Source organism: Diplodia corticola (assembly GCF_001883845.1).
Source record: "Diplodia corticola strain CBS 112549 chromosome Unknown scaffold1, whole genome shotgun sequence".
Taxonomy (NCBI): Eukaryota; Fungi; Ascomycota; class Dothideomycetes; order Botryosphaeriales; family Botryosphaeriaceae; genus Diplodia; species Diplodia corticola.
In genome coordinates, this window is record NW_017971480.1 from 47,653 (window position 1) to 67,778 (window position 20,126).

The following is a 20,126-nucleotide window of genomic DNA, read 5'->3' on the forward strand; positions in this document are numbered from 1 at the left end:
GTAAGCAGCAATGCACGGTACGAAAGGCTGCCCCAGGGCGCCCGTCAAAAGCCGAGCTTTGTTTTGGCCATCCGATCGCTTCGATGTGCGATCCTTAACCCATCGAGTCGTCATGCCGACGGTGCCGCGGACGCCGCTTCATCATGCCATGCACCTCCTCACGACTGCTCTGTAATTCGATGCACTACACAGCTGATACAAAGCCAGGGCACACTCTGTCATGGCCAGGCTGTTTTGCAAAGAACCTTTCGGCTTTAGCGGGCGGACGGACGCGACTCGTGTCGGGTCGTCCGAGGTTGTGACGACATCGGTAGGCAGAAGCAGCCTCCGAAGTCAGCCATGAAGGCGACAGGCGAATTCGCCTCGCATTGCCTGCCGAACAATCACAAACGCAGGCCGTTTCTCCCTGAGCTTGAGAATCTGAAACGCCTCGGTTTCTGCACATTCTGGCCATGCTGCACCGGCAAGCTCGTCGGAATCTGAGGCTCTGCACCGCGTCCTCGACAATGAGTCGCGTCGCGCTCGTGCGATAAGACACACCGGTCATGCGACTGTTACCGGATGGTTCTCATCCACCCTTCGAGTTCCGGTGGGGGTTGTTGCATACCTTCCGCTCATCAGAAGCTGTACGAAGCTTGCGACCGTCCTGAGATGCATCCCAGGGAATTCGACGTCTCAGTCGCCGGAACGCCGAGGACGAGCCCTGTAGGGTCAGAACCTGGGGAAGTGATTGCGCATTCCGATGGCGATGCGCCGGACGCGCGCAGGAAGGTTACAAGCAGAAGATTGGAAACAGACGGTTATGGGCGTGTCGGCATGTGACAAATCGAGCATTCCACCAAGGTGGTACTCTTCATGCTGTGCCACTAAGCAGAGCAGAGGACGGCTTCCGCGCCCAGGAGCGAGGGCGAAGGGCGGCAGTCGCTGCTCCAGGGCGGACACCGGAGGGCGGGCTGGGGGCGGAGACGGAACAATATATGCGTGACGCGCAAAAAGCATCGTATACGTAGGTAGTAGAGCTTGTGTGCTTAGGTGCCTGCCTCGCCTGCCTAGGTCGCCTGCGCTGTCGCCCCAGCCGGCCCGGTCGTCGCCCTTCCAGCCGCCAACCCCTCTCTCCCGGCCACCCTGTGCCGCACACAACATCCGCCCTTCCCCCAAGCGTGCTGGCCTGCTCGACTCTGCACCGCGCCCACACTTCCGCAGCGCTGCCCTGTGTTTTGGCCGCCCGCATCGCCATGACCGAGTAGACTGACGACACCACCCAACTTCGCCCCTGCAAACATCAGCCTCACGACGGCCCACTTCCACTCGGCACCCACCCACTTGCACGCACTGCGCGCCTGCAAGCCTCGGAGCTGATGATCAGTGCGGTCCTGTCTCACCGCGTCGCCGACCCCAAGTTTGCTCGTCCTCCTCGCCGCCCGTAGTCCGTGTCACCCTCGCGTTCCGCCTCCCACTCTCCTCCCGCCCTCATGGATGCCGCCTCCACGCTGAGCGGGCCGGCCACATCCCAAGACTCATCGGCGTTCCCTTCGTTTGCCTCGACGGCCGCTGCACCACCGTCCGCCTCGCCGTCCGCCAAGCCTTCGAATACCTCGACAGCGCCTGCCATGCCTGCCCACCACGAGGTCTCGAAAACCGTCCAGACCAAGGTGCTAGATCCTTTCGCTGCCCTCGGACAGCTCTCGTACGCCCCTACGACCCAGACAACCGTTGTCACGACTACAACAACAACAACAACGTCCTTTCCCCCCTTGATTCTCAACGCCCCTCGCCACCTCCGTGAGCGTGACCCCAAACAATACCCCTTGGCCGCCTCTCCCACGCCGCACGCAATAAGGGACTTTAGCTTCAGTATCGGAGGGAGGCAGGCTCGCTTCCGTGAGGCAGACGATGCCCAGAGCACTCTCGACGAGGTATGCCATAGAAGCTACCAGCACGCTCACGTTGCTGTCTGTATTGACAACACAATGCTAATTGGAGAAATCATCAGTATAACCATTACTATGCAGCTTTGCAATCCGCCAACGGCACCTTGTCGGCATCGCAGGCCTCGGAATCGAAACTCGACAATCCAAGCCAAGCAGCGAAGAAGAAGGCCATCACCGACGCACCGGAATCCCCTGCTTGCAACCCCAAGAAGCGATCTGCATCGCCTGTCTCTATCGCCGCAGCAGCTGAGCTAGCCAGTTTGTCCCGCCGCAAGAGACCACGCCAAAACGTGCCTCGGTCCGCTGCTGGCTCAGCGGATGTTCCCCCTCTTACCCGCAATAATTCCTCCCAGGCAGCACGTTGCCTCGATACAACAGCACCCGCTACACCGGACACTGATACGGGTAGCTCGGGTCAGTTGAAGATACCCAAGGTACGGGCAAATCTGAGAAGACCTGGCTCAAGAGCAGGAACAATGCGGGACCACGCCGTTCAGCGATTATCAAGCTTGCAAAACATGTCGGAAGAGTGGCGGTCGCAGAACAGAGATTCGGGATCTCGCACATCGAACGATGCCTCGGCAGGCTCAAAGGAGTCGGCTGATGCGCGGGATACTCAATCTGCTGGTTTGGGGATCGGCGAAGCAATTACAGGGGTTTCAGCCACCCCGCCTATTGCCGAAACGGACTTGGAGCCCATTTTGCCAGTCGAGGAGGAAGCTGAGAGACGTCCACGAACAGCCCGTCCTAATTCCCTTCAGAACCTCGCCGCGCAGGACGCCAGCCTTCCAAGCCCCTCCCTTTCCCCGATCACCGCGGCCGCTAACCTGGCCCATCATGCAAACTTCCCAGGCTTACACGGAGCTGAAGACGATGACGACGAGAACGATGTCTCGAGCTTGGACATCGAACGGGAGAAAGGAGAAGAGAAGCTGGACCCGAAGAGCCTCGAGCTTGACTTGAAGCGTCAGGTGTCAGCCGAATCTGCATATGCTCTCAAATGCGAGGACAGCGACCAGGAGGTTGCTGGACCGACAATTATGGACATCCCGACCATGGTTGACGCCTTCGATGCCATGCCCGACGACCTAAAGACGTACGTCATGTACCAATTCCTTCGGCGTTGCGCCAAGCCGACCCTACATTTTGTCGCCAATACCGTCAACCCCGCCTTGAAGATCGACTTCCTTGGTCTTCTTCCTTTGGAGCTGAGTTTGAACATTATTTCGCATCTTGATGCGCAAAGCATGTGCAGGGCAGCGCAGGTATCAAAGAAGTGGCGGCAGGTGATAAACTCGGACGAGAAAGCGTGGAAAAACTTGCTGGACAAGGATGGATACGTGCTTCCAGAGGGCGAGCTTGAGCGGGCTATAAGAGAGGGCTGGGGTTGGCAGTTTGGGCAAGATAGCTGGGAACGGGATCTCAGTACTTCGTCGATGCTGGGGGCTGTATCGGACAGCGAGACCTCTGCACTGTCATCGCCTCAGAATGCTCTAATAGTTGCCGGCAGCACGCGTCCAAAGCGCAAAGCGTCGAGCAAATACGCCACCAGCAACAAGAAGCGCCGCACGAAAGGCCCAAGTGCGTCGCCGTCCAAGCCTCAGCCTCAGGCCTCGGGTGTGCTGTCGTCATTCGCCTCCGCACATGGACCGATCGCTTACGCGAATGCTGCTGCCTTGGCTGTCCCGAACCCCACCATCGGCATATCTACCCTGAGAAACCTTCACTTGTTCAAGTCTCTTTACCAACGACACCACCTTATTCGAAAAAGCTGGATGGATATCGACACGAAGCCCAAGCACATCGCTTTCCGCGCTCATCAGCGGCATGTAGTTACATGCCTGCAGTTCGACACGGACAAGATTCTTACCGGGAGTGACGACACAAACATCAACGTTTACGACACGAAGACCGGTGCACTCAGGAACCGACTCAGCGGGCATGAGGGGGGCGTTTGGGCTCTCCAATACTGGGGGAACGTCCTGGTATCGGGCTCCACGGATCGATCAGTGCGCGTGTGGGACATCGAAAAGGGCAAGTGTTTGCAGGTATTCCAAGGCCACACTTCAACCGTCCGCTGCTTGGTGATCCTCCAGCCGACCGAGATTGGCAAAGATGGGGAAGGAAAGCCTATCATGATGCCCGAACGCCCGCTCATCATCACCGGCTCTCGTGATTCCAGCCTGCGCGTTTGGAAATTGCCAAACATCGACGATCCTTCCATTTTCCAGACGGGTGCACCGACCAACGATCGTGAGAACCCATACTTCATCCGCGCTCTTACCGGACATCACCACTCGGTTCGCGCCATTGCTGCCCACGGTGATACTCTGGTCAGCGGTTCGTACGACACGAGCGTGCGGGTCTGGAAGATATCCACAGGCGAGGTTTTGCATCGTTTGAATGGCCACACCTCAAAGGTTTACAGCGTTGTTTTGGACCACGCCCGCAACCGATGCATCTCTGGTTCCATGGATAACCTTGTCAAGGTGTGGTCTCTCGACACGGGCGCGTGCCTTTTCAACCTCGAAGGCCATACCTCGCTCGTGGGATTGCTTGATCTCTCGCACGAGCGGTTGGTCTCGGCTGCTGCTGACTCTACGCTTCGCATCTGGGATCCTGAAAATGGCCAGTGTAAAGCGACGTTGACGGCACACACGGGCGCAATCACTTGCTTCCAGCACGACGGCCAGAAAGTCATCAGTGGCAGCGACCGTACTCTGAAGATGTGGAACGTCAAGACGGGCGATTGTGTCAAAGACCTTTTAACGGACCTGAGCGGCGTTTGGCAAGTCAAGTTCAACGAGAGGAGATGTGTCGCAGCTGTTCAGAGAAACAGTTGGACATATATTGAGGTAAGTTTCATATCTTTCCATCGGCCAGTGCAAGAAGTCACTGACTCGCAATAGGTGTTGGACTTTGGTGCCTCTCGTGATGGTGCGCCTGAAGATCAGCGCGGTCGCCGCATCGTTGTCGACAGTCGAGGCAACGAGATCCAAGACGTGGATGAGTCCGTCGAACTTACCGAGGCTCAAGCATGATAAGCTACATCAGCCCTTGGCTTCTTTCTCCCTTCCATTCGACAGCATAAATTACTCAGTCGTGTTTCCTTTTACTTCAACTTTATACCCAATACATGGTTATGACTTTTCACACGACCTATAGGAGATCGTGACAGCCACCTAATTTGCGGACATAGGGAGACCTCTGCATTTGGGTTTGGTAATCCGACAGTTAGTCTCGAGGTTGGCCGAACGCGAGGTCTTATTGTTATCTTTTATTCACGAACACTGAGAGGCCTGTTTTGTTGTGCGTCGCTTCGTTTGTTCCCTTCCATTTTCACCTTTGTTGTTTTATCTGTCGGCATCCGGAGTAAATAGGAGGACCAGCTTTCTAGGTTCCATCTTCGATCCGTTCGCTACGTCTTGTAGCTGGGAAGACGGACTATATAAATACCCCACGATCAAAATTCATTAAAAAGTTTTTGGAGTCCGCAAACACAATCACGCTTCTTCTCCCGAGCTCACGCGCTTGTCACCTGGTGTGGAATTGATGATGACGACGACGCCTCGAGTCGTCCGTTCTACACAAACCGTTCGTCCCTCCACCTGTCCAACCACAGTCTCACCATTTCTTCATCCACGGCCCTCGCGCCGCGCACGCTCGCGGCCACGAACTCGACGCCCTCGCCGTTCTTGCCTCCCTTCTCCTCGCTGCTCTTCGCCGCCAAATCCACTCCCGCCGCCGTGTCTTGGAAGAAACCGAGAAGCTTTAGACCCGGAACCTCATCGCGTTCCTGCTCGGCCGCTCTCTCGAGCATCGTCACCCACTCCCGCATGCTGACCGTCCCGAAGGCGAGCGTGGATGGGTTGGAAGAGGAAGAGGGTGAGGAAGTCGCAGCGGCGAGGGTGGACAGGAAAGCCGACCAAGAGATCGGGGATGGGTTGACAAGGTTGTGGACGGTGTAGGTGGAAGGATCGGTGGTGGTGGCGGTGGCGGCGGCGGTGGCGAAGAGGGAGGAGGCGATGCTGGATGCGCAAACGTCCACGGGGAGCCAGTTTACTGTTGTCGACGGCAACGAGGGCAGGGCGCGCAGGTGTTTGAGTCCGGTGGAGATCATGATGGGCCACCTGTTTGGTTGTCAACGTTGGTCGAAACATGCATGGTTTCTGCCAATGGATTTCGAGGGAGAAATGGGAGGGCGGGTTTGGAGGAAGCTTACATTTCGGTGCTGTTCCAGACGCCGAGCGACGAGTGGCCGCAGAGCTGGCCGACGCGGAAGAGCTTGACGGGCACGCAGAGGGCGGTCGCGTAGTGGTAGGTCATCTTCTCCACTGTGGCCGGGGTGAGTTCTGGCTCGGGGAATCATGACCGTGAAACTACTGACCTATGAATTTACTCTGTGCGTAGCCCGTGTTGAGCGCCATCATTGGGTCATTGGAGACTGGGGCTTCTGGTATCAGCTGGCTGTTTGCCGCTTGCCCCATGCAGGCGGCGACACTGCTCATGAAAGAGAAGAATTTGAGAGTGCCAGCGTAGCAGAACGAAAGCAGGTTCATAGTCCCTGGGTAAGGGTCAGTCCCAACGCGAGGTGGATGATATACGGCATCTGAACCTACCGTTCAAGCAATCCGCTTCGAACATCTCAACGCGTTGGTTGAAGTCCATCTTCCAGGCATTATGGATGACAACCGTGACCTCATTGAGAAGTTGGTCGTATTCCGTGGGTGCCAGACCGAGCTTCTCATCCTTCATGTCGTAAGGCACCGCGCAAATCTTACTGTTCGCGTATATTTCTTTTGCGTAGCCTCTTTTTCGGAGCGATTCCTGGAGTTTTAGCAGGGGATCCTGCCCACGAATGGCACAGTACACCTTCTGGACTGCTGGCGTCTGAACGAACACTTCCAGCAAAGCATTCCCCAAAGCTCCGCTTGCTCCGGTGAGGTAAATGACCTCGCCTCCTGTGCCTTCCCGGTCCCGGGGTCGAGTTCGAGTGGTCGCCCACCCGTCAATGACGCTTTTGTACTCGTCGGTCTTCTTCACGATCCACGAAAGCCTCTCCTTTTCCGCATCGACAGCCTTCGAGTCCAACCTCGTCTCCGTCAGATAGCCATGAAGCTTCTCCAACGACGGATGTTCGAAAATGAACATGAGCGGGAACGCGCCAAAGCGCTTCACAAGCCTCGACCGGAGCTTGATGGCACCCTGAGAATCGAGCCCCAAATCGTAGAAGCTTGTCGCTGGCTCGACATGCTCCACCTTCCGCTGGCAGACCTGCGCCACGCAAGCTCTGATGAAGTCAACATCGGACAGAGCGGCGCCGTCGGCGCTGCCATCTTCATCGCCAACGCTCGCCCCCTGTAGATGCCTCTCATACATGTCGTCCACGCGATCGCCAAAGAGCTTCCACGCCTCCTTCCGCCGCACGTTCCCCTTGGGCGTGACGGGCAAGCTCTCGCCCGGGCCCAGAACCAGCAGCAAGGCGCGGTCGATGCGCGAGTGGCGCGCGGCCGACTCGTTGCACCTGCGCACCGCGTCCCACACCGTCTTCTCCAACTCATCATCACCATCACCACCACCACCACCACGCTCCCTCGCTCCAGCCGCAACCTCCACAACGGCCGCAACGCAAGGCCTGCCACTCCCAAAAACAGCAGCCTTGGCGACGACACGGCCGCCGCCGCTCTCCTCCAGCGCCGTCTGCAGCGCCGCCGCGTGCGTCTTCTCGCCGTTGTCGTGCACGAGCACGTCGTCGGCGCGGCCGAGCAGCTCGTAGCAGCCGCTGCCCCTGCCGCCGACCTCGACGAACAAGTCGCCCGTGCGGTATGCGTCGGGCGCGTCGGGCGCCAGCCACAGCTCGGCCGCCAGCTCGAACCCCTTGTACACGACGCACTCGAACAGGCGGGGGGCGCCTCCGTCGCCGTCGCCGTCACCGTTCTCCTTCTCCTCCTTCTCCCCCACCGCCTCCATCCTCACAAACGGCGACTCCGGATACAGATTCCGCACGCGATAACACCACGGATTGTCGCGCGTGTGCGGCACCGTCCTGAACGGCGGCCCGATCTCCGTCGAGCCGTACGTCGTCTTGACGTTGGCGCCCAACTCATTCAGCGCGGCGAGCAGGGACGGCGCCAGCGGCGCGCCTCCCGGCTGCAGGACCTTGAGGGCGGTGAGGGGCGCAAAGTCGGCGGTGGTGGCGGCGATGCGGGCGTGCAGGTCGGCGATGACGCTGGGCGCGCAGTGCAGGCAGTCGGCGGGGAGGCCGAGGGCGGCGAGGGCGGCGAAGGCGGCGAGGATGGACGAGGGAGAAGGGGGCCAGGCGGTGGGCGGGAGGGTGGTGGGGAGCCCCGTGGGCAGGCCGCTGAGCGCGACGGACACGCCGGCGATGTGGAAGAGCGGGAAGCAGAGGTACCAGTTTTCGATGACGAAGTCGGGGAATAGACGGTACATGCGCGCGATGAGGCAGAGGCTCCTGTTGGTGTGGATGATGGGCTTGGGCAGCCCCGTCGAGCCGGATGAGTGGATGATCATGGCCTGGAGGTTCCATTCGTCGTCGGTGGAGAAGCCTTTGGGGGGTTCGCTGGCCAGGATTTCGAGGGCGGCTTCCAGATCTTGCAAGGTGAGCAGGGGGTGGCGTGGGCGAGGGCAATTCTCAGCGGAGAGGGTGGCTGCGTTGGTTTGGTCGGCGATGATGCCAACGGCGTCGCATGCTTGGAGCAGGTGCTCTCGCGCGGCTGGGGCGTTCTTGTTGCTCAGCAACAGCACTCGGATGTGTAGTTTGACGAGTGCTATCTGCGTTACCAGATAGTCGATGGTGTTGCCGGTGCCCAGCAGAGCTACAGTGGGCTGCCGTGAGTGCTCATTTGCCGCGTTGATATCCGTCTGGAACGTGGCTGCATATTGTGTGGCTGCGGCGGTAACCAGCCTGTCGAACGTCTCCCAATCGATGATGGCAAATGATTCCCCCTGTGGATGCAGAAACGCTGGTTGCGAAGGCTGTGTGGCTGCGTTGTGTTTGACCAGTGCGGCCAAACTCGTGAGCTCCGGATTGGCGAACCTGGTTCCCACGTAAGCAGGACAATCCCTCCAAGGACGCTTAGAATGCCAACTGAGTACCTCTTGCTGTGCGGGTGGCCGTGCAAGTTCCACAATTTCTTCAGTCTTTCGTCGGCATCTTCTGGAGGGAAAACGCTGGGATCTGTGATTGGAGGCACGGGCTCTGGCCCAAGGTCGGCCAATGCAACGGGCGCCATGTTGACTGAAAGATAGTAGATGGGAGAAGTTGGACCCAGCAGGACAGTGCGGTCGAGTGTCAAGCACGCCTCTATTTACAAAAGTCGAAATTGCGTCAGGGCGCGCCCCGATTGCTCAACACCGTGCAGACAAAGTAGCACCTGCGCTTTCCAGGACGGCATTTTGGCCGATCGAAGCACTGGACAATGACCCCGCATCCTGTGCGGCTTTCTCGCGGTGGCTGATACGCAGGTGATAAGTGTCTCTCGGCTTATCGCCCAGCTACCCGTGCTGGTGGCGGAGCGATAGGGCAACCCTGCCATGTTCTCGACACCCCAGCGCCGGGACATCCACGTCCGAGACCGCCCGACACGGCACTCCCAATATCCATGTGCTCACCAAACAGCCCTGCGATAGTGTCGATAAGGCCTGGGACCTGCAATCAGTGCTCAAAAAGTCGCCTGTTGCCCTGCTGATCTGGAACTGCTCTGTTCGCACTGGCCCTACTCCTTCAATTCTCAAAGCACCCTGTCGGGCAAAGTCCAAACAGTGCCAATGGGTCTCCGCAAGCGCTTCGAGCTGTTCTCGGATAACCCTGAGCTGGGAACGGCGGGAGAAGGTCCAGTGTCGAACAAGGACCTCGACCCCGTACCCCTGGGTTCGCCGCAGCGGACATGGACATGGCCTAGTCTACTGGGATTCTGGGTCGCCGAGGCCTTTTCGATTTCCATGTATCAAGGTAGGACGCTTGAACGTCCCAGAACGAACTTTGACTAACGAGCATGAGCAAAATAGTCTCGTCCACGTCCGTTTCCAAAGGGTTGAACCCGGGCCTCGCCATCCTCGCCGTCCTCATCGGCCACCTCATAGTGTGCATCCCGGCCATGCTCGACGGCTATGTGGGCAGCGTCTTCGGTATCAACTTTCCCGTCTTTACACGCGCCAGCTGGGGCATGCGGGGCTCGTACTTCGCCGTCTTTGTGCGCGGCGTCGTCGCTTGCATTTGGTTCGGGACGCAGTCCTTTCAGGGCGGCCAGTGCCTTCAGATCATGATATCAGCAATCTGGCCGAGCTTCAACAACTTCCCCAACCGCTTGCCCGAAAGCGCCCACGTCACCAGTGCGGAGCTTCTGTGCTTTTTCCTGTTCATCATCCTTCAGCTGCCGCTACTGTGGCTGCATGTGTCAAGTCTTCGGTACATGTTTATGGCGAAAACGATTGTGATGCCGGTATTTGGGTTGACCTTGTTCATCTGGGCTCTTGTGGCTGGTGAGTGCCATCCATTGGCAGATTTCCATATCACCTTCATCATGCGTTGGGCGTAATAGCCGTGTCTACAGTCGCACTTCCGCAGCCAGACGCATGCTTCAGTTGCTGACGCTGACTCGGTTCAAGCTCACGGCTTCGGCCCTACGTTTTCGAAGCCCACGCAAATCAAAGACGGCACGCCGGTCGCCGTCGTTTTCTTCCAGTGCGTGACAACCGCCATCGGTCCCAAGGCGACGCTGGCACTCAACATGCCTGACTTTACACGATACGCCAAGTACCCGCGCCAGGTCTTCTGGACACAGGCTGTCGGCTTGATCGTTCTCGTCACCATGTGCGGCGTCCTCGGCGCAACCGTGTCATCCGCCGCCGAAGTCATCTACGGAGAGGTGACCTGGAATCCGTTGGAAGTGGCCGTGCTGTGGAACAACCGCGCGGCTCAGTTCTTCGCCGGACTCTGCTGGGCCTTCGCCGTCGTTGGAACCAATATCTCGGCAAACAGCGTCTCCTTCTCGAACGACCTGGCGCTATGGTTCCCTAAATATGTCAACAACCGCCGCGGTGCGTACGTCTGCGCGATCCTTGGCATTTGCGCCGTCCCGTGGAATATTCAGTACAAGTATGTGTACACCTCCTCCCAGAGAAGACGCTCTGAGCATTCGTTACTGACAGCATCGTGCTTAGTGCGAAGTCTTTCTCTTCGTTCCTAGGCGGCTACTCGCTGTTCCTGGGCGCCATTGCTGGCATCATTTGCGTGGATTTCTGGATCTGCCGTTCGCGCCGCCTCTCAATCTCATCGCTCTACAGCACTCGCGGCACCCATTGGTATACTGGCGGGGTAAATGTTCGCGCAGTGGTAGCATTCATCTGCGGCATTGCACCGAACTTGCCTGGGTTAGCAGCTGCGTGCGGCCAGAGCAGAGTCCCGGTGGGCGCAACGTACCTCTACAGCTTAAGCTGGTTGGTGAGCACTGTTGTTGCAGGCTTCGTCTACTGGCTGGGCTGGAAGATTAAGCCATTCCCGATTGATGAAACAAGGGAACTGTACATCGATGGCAGCGAGGCGGGAACATACACGCCGGAAGAGACGAACTCGGTGATTGGAAAGACACAGGACGCGAAGGTGACCACGGACCCTGGAGTTTAGCTGATTGCAGGCAGGCAGATACGATGTAATGAAATTATTAGATTAATTGTGAGAATCGTAGAAGACTGAGCGGTTGCGTTACAGCCCAAAGTCGTCCCGGTTATACGGCAGTCTCCACCGTCAATCTCGCTTCTTGTCCAGCATGCTAGCGGAGTTTAGTCCGGAAAACCTGGGTAGGCCGGCCGGCGTGTTGGTTTACGGAAGAGATCCGAGTCACACGTGGGTATGCACGGGCCAAGGTGATGAAGAAGGCCCGAAGCACAGCCGGAGGATGCGACTTGTTTCCCCATCGCTTTGAAACACTGCCGACGAGTGTCAAGTTCGGCATGGTCCGAGTGCATCAGGCACCGTTTCTGCGACCCACAGGAGGGGGAAATGTGCAGGATACGGTGCAAGATCGACAGCCAGTGAGACGCACAGGCGCCACATGAGGCACAGCAACAAAGGGTGACCCAGCAATGTTGTACATTGCACAGACCCGCGTCATTATTCGATACTGTCATTGCTTCGTGAAAAGGCTGACGATGCGGCCGGAGACAGTTCCACAAGCCGATCCAATCCCGCAACGTACATGGCGTCTAGCCGCAGCAGGCTCAGGTTTAACAGATTGCAGCTTCTCGACTTGATCCTGAGGAGGTTACGCCATCTGTTGAGCAAAGTAAGCGACTCCTGGGCGTCAGTCTCTGTCAAAGATGAGGCGAAGAGCAACACCATGAAATTGCTGGCAATTGCAAAATTCACACGTGAGTCTGTTCCTGAATTAGCTGACAGCTGTGGTTCGAGAAGGTCAGGCACGAGACCTACAGGAATGCCAAAATGCCTCGAGATGGTGTGTTTCCAGTCCCGAGAGGAAATCGTACATCTCACGCGCCACGCCGATGGCGCCGATCCGCAATGCAATTCTTGCTCCCGTAGATGCCTCCGAGATCTTAGGCCTCAAAAGGGCACGGAAAATGCTAACCTTGGCTGTAATATACGCAAGGCGGAGACTTCCGTTGCCATCTAGGTCCTGCGATGCAGATGTTCGGGCAGCGACGAGCGGATGTGCTTGGGACCAATCCGCAAGGGCTATCCTGAGCGGCTTTGCTGCGTCGAATGTTGCTTCCAATGAGCCGGAAAGATAGCGCGTAGCTTTGAGAGAACTACTCGAGAGTCAAAATCCCATGTGCAAACCCATGTTCGAGTGACCTTACAACAAGTTCGACTGGATCTGGGCAACGATCTGCGTCAGAGCTACCAAATGCAGAAAGTGATTACAGAGAGCGAACTGGGTTGAGCCTGCATCGTCAAAGTCGTCCTGACTCAGGGGCTCGACATCCCAGTCATCCATCTGGATGTGCGAGCTCCGTCCGAAATTCAGGCTCAACCACTTGTCCTGAACGTATACGGCCCATGCAAGGCGTCGCCTGAGCCTTCTCTCCCAGTGAGGAATAGACCAGCCTGAAGGATCAATGTTGAGTCCCAGCGTTTGGGCGAGAGCGAATATCTCGGCCATCATGGTCCACTTAAAAGGGGTGTCGGCCACGTGTCGATTTGTAGGTCGACGCTGCACCAGGAGTAAGAGGGTCTGGACTACGGACAAAGAAGGGGTGTGATATTGAGGAAGTGCAGATTGCCATGCCAGCTGGAAGAGATCGTCCGGAGAGGGAGGCTGGTAGACTTGCACACAGAGTCTGTCATCAAAGACACAAAACGGCAGTGCGTGACCGTATATCGCGGCCAATAAGCATGTGGGTATGGCGCCAGGATCGCAATCCGCTGTCCGAACGATGCGCTCGTGGGATAGGACAGGAAAGTACGGCTGAACATAGCGAAAGAACCTGCGGAATGAGCCGTGGTGTCCTAACCGGTCTGCTGCACACGGCGGGGATGACGGATGGCCGGCAGAAGAAGATCAAAGGGGGTCGTTCCATCCTACTCACAATCGAACAAGCCTCTTTCCCACGTCGTTCTCGACCATGGCTGTGATCTCATCTCGGATGGCAGACACGCTCTTGCCAAAGTCGGCTGGCTGGGCTTTGCTGGCCAAGTAGTTGTCTTGCACCATGAACTGGACGGGCACACCGTCGCTCAGGCCGACGTTCCGGATGCTCAGCTGCTGGAAGGGGCATTGGTCGCTGTCGTCAAAACGGTAGAGGCGCAGGAGATAAGGGTCCGACTCGCCGCTCAGACCAACGATCTGCGCATTGTGGCCGGTCGCAGCATCCAAGGACGAGGGTTCGTGAGGAGGATCATGGGCGGGATCAGAGGCGAGGAGAAGGGCTGGCTCCGGGGGAGTTGAGTGCTGGGTGACTGCTGAGGCACGGGCGTCGGCAGGCAGCAGTCGCGAGGGAGCGGGGGAGGCGGCAACAGGCGACGTCGGCGAGTCGGTGTGGACGCCGTGGTCAGAGCTGCACCTCCTGCGCTTGGCGGGATTCTCAACGAAAGTGCATTGCTTGCCATGGCGGGCGCATAGCTCGCAGGGCGGGGCGGCGGCGAGCAGGCAGGCAGCGCGCTTGTAGCGGCAGAAGTCACAGGGGCGCCTGCTCCGGCTCTTGTAGGGGCGAGCGCGGTCGTCGGGCTGCTGGTCGGCCATGGAGGGTCAGCATGGTGCGAGGCGGATGGGTTGGGTCAGTGGTAGGCGGTGGTAGGCGGTGGTAGGCGGTGGTGCAATTGTCGCGGCCATAGGTATCACAGCCCACCGGTGATAAGGGCCACACAGACACACAGACCCCGGACCCGGCCATGACTCGCATGCGTCGCACAGCCAACTGGTGGCCACCGACCGTGGGGAGCATCCGGCGCCGCACAAGGATGCTCCCGTACACACACCGGGCTGCTTGCCGCCGCTGCTGCTGCGCGCGCCGCCGCGTGAGTCGCAGCAGGCGCGCAGTCGGCCCGGCACAGGGTCCACGGCGGTTGCGGGCTTGCGGCGAACCCACAGCGACGGGCGAAGAGGCGCAGGGTTCGGGACGGGCGCGCTTCCGGGCCCGGGTCGCGACCTCGCTCGAGTGCTGCTAGCGGTAGGCGACGATGCGTCTTAACGCTTGTTAGCAGCTTTCGGCGGCGGGCCGCGGCGCGCTGGCCGCTACGGTGACGTTGTCCGGGCTCGGCAATTCGACCCGCGGAGCACGGGGGGGCACGGTGGCCACGGATGCGAGAAATCTGCCGCTCGATCGGAAGCCCGCTTTGGGACGCTGTCGTTGTCGGCCGGGGTGCGCTCCCTGGCCCACTACTGGCAACGGCCTGACACTCTGGACCACTTGCCCGGTGCCGTCTGGGCGCCCTCTCTCCCAGCCCGCCGACCTTTGCGCGAGCGCCTGCTCCTCTGCGCTACCCCGAATCCTCCCTCAGCCCCTCCGCCGCCTCTCCGCAACCCTCTGGATGCGCGTGCAGCTCAGAGCGCCATGTTGCCAGTCTATCCGGAGGCGGCCAGAGAACGGGACCTGCACAGGTGGGTGGCGTCTGATCAACACCTGGGCCGGCCGATCACGCTGATAACCCCCATACAGGTACTACCAGCCCTGGCTGGACGCCCAGAGCCTCGTCAATGTCAACAGCCAAGGCGCCAGCCTCGCGCTGACCTACAAGGGCTTCCGCGCCCAGCCCTCGCGCGACAAGGCTCTCACGGCCTTTGCCCAGCTGGCCGCCCTGCGCCTGGGTGTCCGCCGCGCCATGGTCTCGCTCGTCGACGCTCACCAGCAGTACATCCTCTCCGAAGCCACCAAGACACTCTCGCTGATCGACGACCTCCGCCATGGCCCCGGCGACGAAATATGGCTCGGCCAGACCGTCATTGCGCGGAACGACGGTGTTGAAGAGAACCTGTTCGGCTCCAGGTACACTGCGACGGACGACGACGGCAGCACCTACACGGGGGAGGGTCTGGTCATTTCCGACCTGCGTCTCGACGACCGCTTCAAGGACCGCGAGTACGTCAAGAGCGAGCCGGCCGTCCGTTTCTACGCCGGTGTCCCCATCAGAACCAAGGCTGGCCACCGAATCGGCGCCTACTCCGTGTCCGACGAGAAACCCCGCCATGGCTTGACCGTTGACGAGTTCAAGTTTATGCAGGACGTGGCGGCTACCGTAATGGAACATCTGGAAATGGCAAAGGACAGGGATGACCGCAACAAGGGAGAGAGAATGGTGCGAGGCCTGGCCGATTTCATCGAGGGTGTGACGGTCGAACCGGAGCAGCCAGTGTCAGCACACCTCAGCCCGACCATTGCGCCCAAACCGTCCGAGGACGTGTTTGGAGCTACCTCCGTCATGCGCACCCCCTCATTTCGCTCCCATTCGGCCACGCTGAAGAGGCAGACTGAGAATTCGCGTATCGAGGACAGGGAATTCCCCAGGCCCACTCGCGGCCCATCCTTTTCCTCGTCAACTCTGCCTGTGAGCATTGCAAAACCCGAGAGGACTGAGCACGAAGACGACGTTGGCCAGGTTTTCCACCGAGCAGCGAACATCATTCGCTCCTCGACGGGCGCCGACGGCGTCGTCTTCTTTGGCACTGTCTCAAGCGACATTAAGACCTCACCAAACGACCCCACTGGAGGCATTGCCGATCCAAGTGATGATTCACAGACTTCCGACAGCGGACCGCCTTCGAGTTCGGGTGACCAGAGGCTGCCTCGAAGGTCTAGGAAGTCTCCCGGGTCTGTTTCAAGCATATCCAAGGAGGCTGCAGCCGCCATGGAAGGTGAGCATAATGCTCGCTTGGACAAAATATGCGAGGTGGTGGGACTGGCCACAGATCCCTACACCATGCGGGAAGAACCGCTCAGTGAAAAAAACTTCAATTTCACGGAGCGCAGTATGGAACGTTACATCAAGAGATTTCCCCATGGCAAATTCTTCAGCTTCACGGACCAAGGAGCGGGTATCTCATCAGATGAGAAATCTGACCCTGAGCACGTGAAAGCAGGCCGTGCTGCAATTTCGACTACGGATCATCCTAAAAAGCCAAAGAAGAAGGAGAAGCTGATCCCTACCGAGCTTCTAAAGGTCTTGCCCGGTATCAGAAGCTTGATCTTCCTGCCCATGTGGGATCCGACGGTCGAACGATGGGTTGCTGGTGCTTTCATCTGGACATCAACCGCTGGCCGTCTGATGAGTCCAGACAACGAACTACCGTATCTCAAGGCATTCAGCAACAGCATCATGAGCGAGGTTGCAAGAGTCAATGCGCAGAAGGCGGATAGAGCAAAGACCACTTTCATCGCATCCATCAGCCATGAGCTTCGTTCACCTCTTCACGGTATTCTAGGAAGCGTGGAGTTCCTGCACGAAACCGCGGGCACGTCATATCAGGCATCGCTTTTTACCTCTATTGAAATCTGCGGCAAAACTCTGTTGGACACCATCGACCATGTCCTCGACTACGCCAAGATCAACAAGCTTGGGAGAAGTCACAAGCGAAAGAAGCACGAAACACGTCAAAAACAAATTCCAAATGGAAATGACAACTCAGTCATGGGTGTTACTGCCGAATTCGACCTTAGTGCACTTGTCGAGGAAGTGGTTGAGGCTGTTTGTGCAGGCGATGCGTTCAAGAAGGCCCATGCTGGAGCATTCCATGACTCTGGCCCAGCAATCAAAGCGTTTCGCTCGACGTCCGACGCATTTGTCAAAGATTCCGTCGACGTTCCGCCGACCACCGAGGATCGAGAAGGTCGAGTCACCATACTTCTCAATGTTCACCCAATGGGGGGCTGGAACGTCAAAACGCAACCCGGAGCCTTGCGACGAATCGTCATGAACCTGTTGGGCAACGCCCTCAAATACACAACATCAGGCCACGTCATCGTCAATTTGCACGCATCAAGAAGCTCCGACCCTACCAGGTTAGAGGCACATCTCCGCATCGTTGACACTGGAATCGGAATGTCCGTCGAGTATCAAAGGACTCGCTTGTTCTCACCATTTTCCCAGGAGGACCCATTCGCTGTCGGGACGGGATTAGGCCTCAGCATTGTCCGCCAGATCATAGACTCGCTTGGTGGAACGATAGATGTGAAGAGCACCAAGGATGTCGGCACCGAAGTGAACGTCTTCCTGTCTTTGCCCCTGTCAGCGCAACAGGCAAAGGATCCCGAGAGTACTATCATGCCTGCCGCCGTCTCGACAAGGGGCATGACGGTTTGCCTGCTTATACCCGAGGCCTCCAAGACCGAAACCTTCAGCGGAGAAGACTACCGCCTTATCTCCTCATTCCGGGACACCTGCTATAACTGGTTCGAGATGGATGTCAACGAATCTACCACGCTGCAAGGCATTGATGCCGACATCTTTTTCGTCACCGAGCCTTCTCTGGTGGACAAATTATTCGAGTTCCATGCCAGTAAGAGCGGCACCGCACCTCTCGTGATAGTGTGCAGGAATCCGAGCGAGGAGATTGCACTCAAGTCTAGAGAGGAACACCGGCTGCAAGCCCTTGGGCGGCATGTCAATGTTGTTTCACAACCGTAAGTCTTTGGCCCCGTTTCAAGTTGTTATGACAGACTTGCAACTAAAACTTAGCCAGATGTGGTCCGCGCAAGCTAGCAAGGATAATTTCGAGTTGTCTGAAGCACCTTGAGGAATCGAAAAGCAAACCGGCATGCAACCGAGCAATCTCAGCGCCAGCAGTTCTCCGTGACCAGGAGAACGGGTACCATCCTGGCCAGGCACCTCCCCTACCTCATCGGAACGTGGTCTCACGCAGTATGAGTGGGAGTGAGGAAAACTCTGGCCTTGAGGTTCCGGAGAGATCGCTTCTTCGGGATGCTATCACCGCGTCTTCTGCCAATCATGCCACGGCCATCGCGCCGACCCCGTCTGAGAGCGCGCTTAATCGCGACCCCAGCTCTATGGATAACCCGCACCTCCGGATCCTTGTCGTCGACGACAACCCGATCAACTTGCAGCTCTTGGTCATGTTCATGAAGAAACACAAGTTCGCTTATACCGAAGCTACGAACGGGCTCGAGGCTTTTGAGCGTTACAAGGATGCCACAATGGCGGTGAAACCCACATCGCAGCACACTTCGAGCCCGGAGGGTTTCAAGAGCTTCGACTTCGTCCTGATGGATATCTCGATGCCTGTCATGGATGGCCTTGCAAGCACCCGAGAGATTCGGAGATACGAACACGAAAAGGGCGTTATGCCAGCCAAGATTGTGGCATTGACTGGCTTGGCGTCTGCCCAAGCCCAGGAAGAGGCAATGGGCAGTGGAATCAACGATTACCTCGCGAAGCCGGTTAAATTTGCGGAGCTCAAAAAATTGGTCGAGAAAAAGAGAGCCAAGATTCTTAGCGGCGAAAGATAAAAGGTCGCATGTACTGTTGACTCCGGTAAAGTTTGGCGTTATGGACACATCAATTGGGCTTTTCAAAGTATCTCCTATTATGGAGATTGCGTTCGAATATGGCATGGACAACATTGTTACAGTTTCACTGTTGTTGGGTTTAAAAGTGGATTGGTCACCTTTTCTTTTTTTGGTTTTGGTGTTCATATCATTTCTGCATATCTTGATAGGGAGCGCATTAGATGTCTCATTCGCACAGAGAAAGACGGCGGAGACATCAGCGGCTGATTCCTGCTCTACATGCGTCTCGGGCGCTGCAGAGTGTCTCCTTATGTCTTGTCTTATCTTTACATTTTTCGTGCTTTCATTTCACTTGCATGGTTCCCTTACCATATTTACTTATGTGTAACTGCGTGGCGATGCGTTCCCATGACACTAGCGGCCTCCACACATTGGCTGTTCCTTTTCTTGACCATTTCCCTTGGGAGGAGCTGAGCCAATCTGTCTCTGTACCTATCTTCATCGGACCGTTTTTCTGTGGTTCGGATGCCTGAGGTGGAGCTCACCTGGTATCTTTCATGAGCCTGCCAAGATCTCTGTCATTTGTTGCGCATTCAAATTTTCCTTTTTTTTATATGGTGGTTGTAGTCGGGCGGGATGTTTCCGGATTCTGTTTGTCCTTACGTTCCCCGATCGACGATGGAAGTTCAAAATGCAGTGACGAAATCAATGATGTTAGTTACGAAGACGGTAATAGGGAGATGATAGCAGAATGCACATGACGTAGACGAGAGAGTGGGCGCGTCTAGATCATCCAAAACACCATACACACTTCAAATACCGCCCTCCGGCTTTGATTGGTGCAAAATGGTGCATTACTCCTCGGCACCACTTCCGTCCTAATGAGACCCTGGCGATCCCTTAGTCTTCTCCGCTCTTGACCGAAGCTTATTTTCGGAAATGGTTCCGCAATGATGGCGTGATTGTGCACCGAAACAGGCATATTGACTGATGACCTTTGGGTTGTTCCTCTGGACCTCGGGATAATGTCTCATGGGAGCCGTGTCTCTGGAGGTTGCGCGACGGTATGGGTATCCCGCGAGGCTGTGCTCTCGAAACAAAGTCATACATATGGCGTCAGCCCCTGGCTGATATTTGGAATGCTCTTCCATATGCACTGCATGCGGACGGTCGAAAACATTTCTAAACGCGAAAACAAATAGAGTAGAAGTGAAGGAGAAGCGGGTATCGAGAAGACGTCCTCTCGCAATCACTGAC

The 20,126-nt window shown here is 57.3% G+C and overlaps 5 protein-coding genes across 5 annotated transcripts; 3 read left to right on the forward strand and 2 right to left on the reverse strand.

Moving 5' to 3' along the window:
* Positions 1–1,472: 1,472 nt before the first annotated feature.
* On the forward strand, positions 1,473–4,972 carry BKCO1_100017 (cell division control protein cdc4; the record flags this gene model as incomplete). The annotated part of the gene is made up of 3 exons (XM_020269537.1): positions 1,473–1,916; positions 1,994–4,786; positions 4,841–4,972. The coding sequence occupies 3 exons, from the start codon at positions 1,473–1,475 to the stop codon at positions 4,970–4,972; spliced, it is 3,369 nt and encodes a 1,122-aa protein (XP_020135200.1).
* Positions 4,973–5,514: 542 nt separating this feature from the next.
* Positions 5,515–9,184, reverse strand: BKCO1_100018 (male sterility protein; the record flags this gene model as incomplete). Its single annotated transcript, XM_020269548.1, has 5 exons — positions 5,515–6,061; positions 6,154–6,265; positions 6,319–6,495; positions 6,551–8,988; positions 9,048–9,184. The coding sequence occupies 5 exons, from the start codon at positions 9,182–9,184 to the stop codon at positions 5,515–5,517; spliced, it is 3,411 nt and encodes a 1,136-aa protein (XP_020135457.1).
* A 535-nt stretch (positions 9,185–9,719) lies between these two features.
* On the forward strand, positions 9,720–11,577 carry BKCO1_100019 (ncs1 nucleoside transporter; the record flags this gene model as incomplete). Its single annotated transcript, XM_020269559.1, has 4 exons — positions 9,720–9,903; positions 9,960–10,433; positions 10,560–11,049; positions 11,115–11,577. The coding sequence occupies 4 exons, from the start codon at positions 9,720–9,722 to the stop codon at positions 11,575–11,577; spliced, it is 1,611 nt and encodes a 536-aa protein (XP_020135194.1).
* A 486-nt stretch (positions 11,578–12,063) lies between these two features.
* On the reverse strand, positions 12,064–14,152 carry BKCO1_100020 (fungal specific transcription factor domain protein; the record flags this gene model as incomplete). The annotated part of the gene is made up of 4 exons (XM_020269571.1): positions 12,064–12,326; positions 12,382–12,719; positions 12,771–13,397; positions 13,500–14,152. The coding sequence occupies 4 exons, from the start codon at positions 14,150–14,152 to the stop codon at positions 12,064–12,066; spliced, it is 1,881 nt and encodes a 626-aa protein (XP_020135502.1).
* Positions 14,153–14,963: 811 nt separating this feature from the next.
* On the forward strand, positions 14,964–18,869 carry BKCO1_100021 (hsp90-like protein; the record flags this gene model as incomplete). The annotated part of the gene is made up of 3 exons (XM_020269582.1): positions 14,964–15,010; positions 15,069–18,026; positions 18,086–18,869. The coding sequence occupies 3 exons, from the start codon at positions 14,964–14,966 to the stop codon at positions 18,867–18,869; spliced, it is 3,789 nt and encodes a 1,262-aa protein (XP_020135501.1).
* Between the last annotated feature and the right edge of the window lie 1,257 nt (positions 18,870–20,126).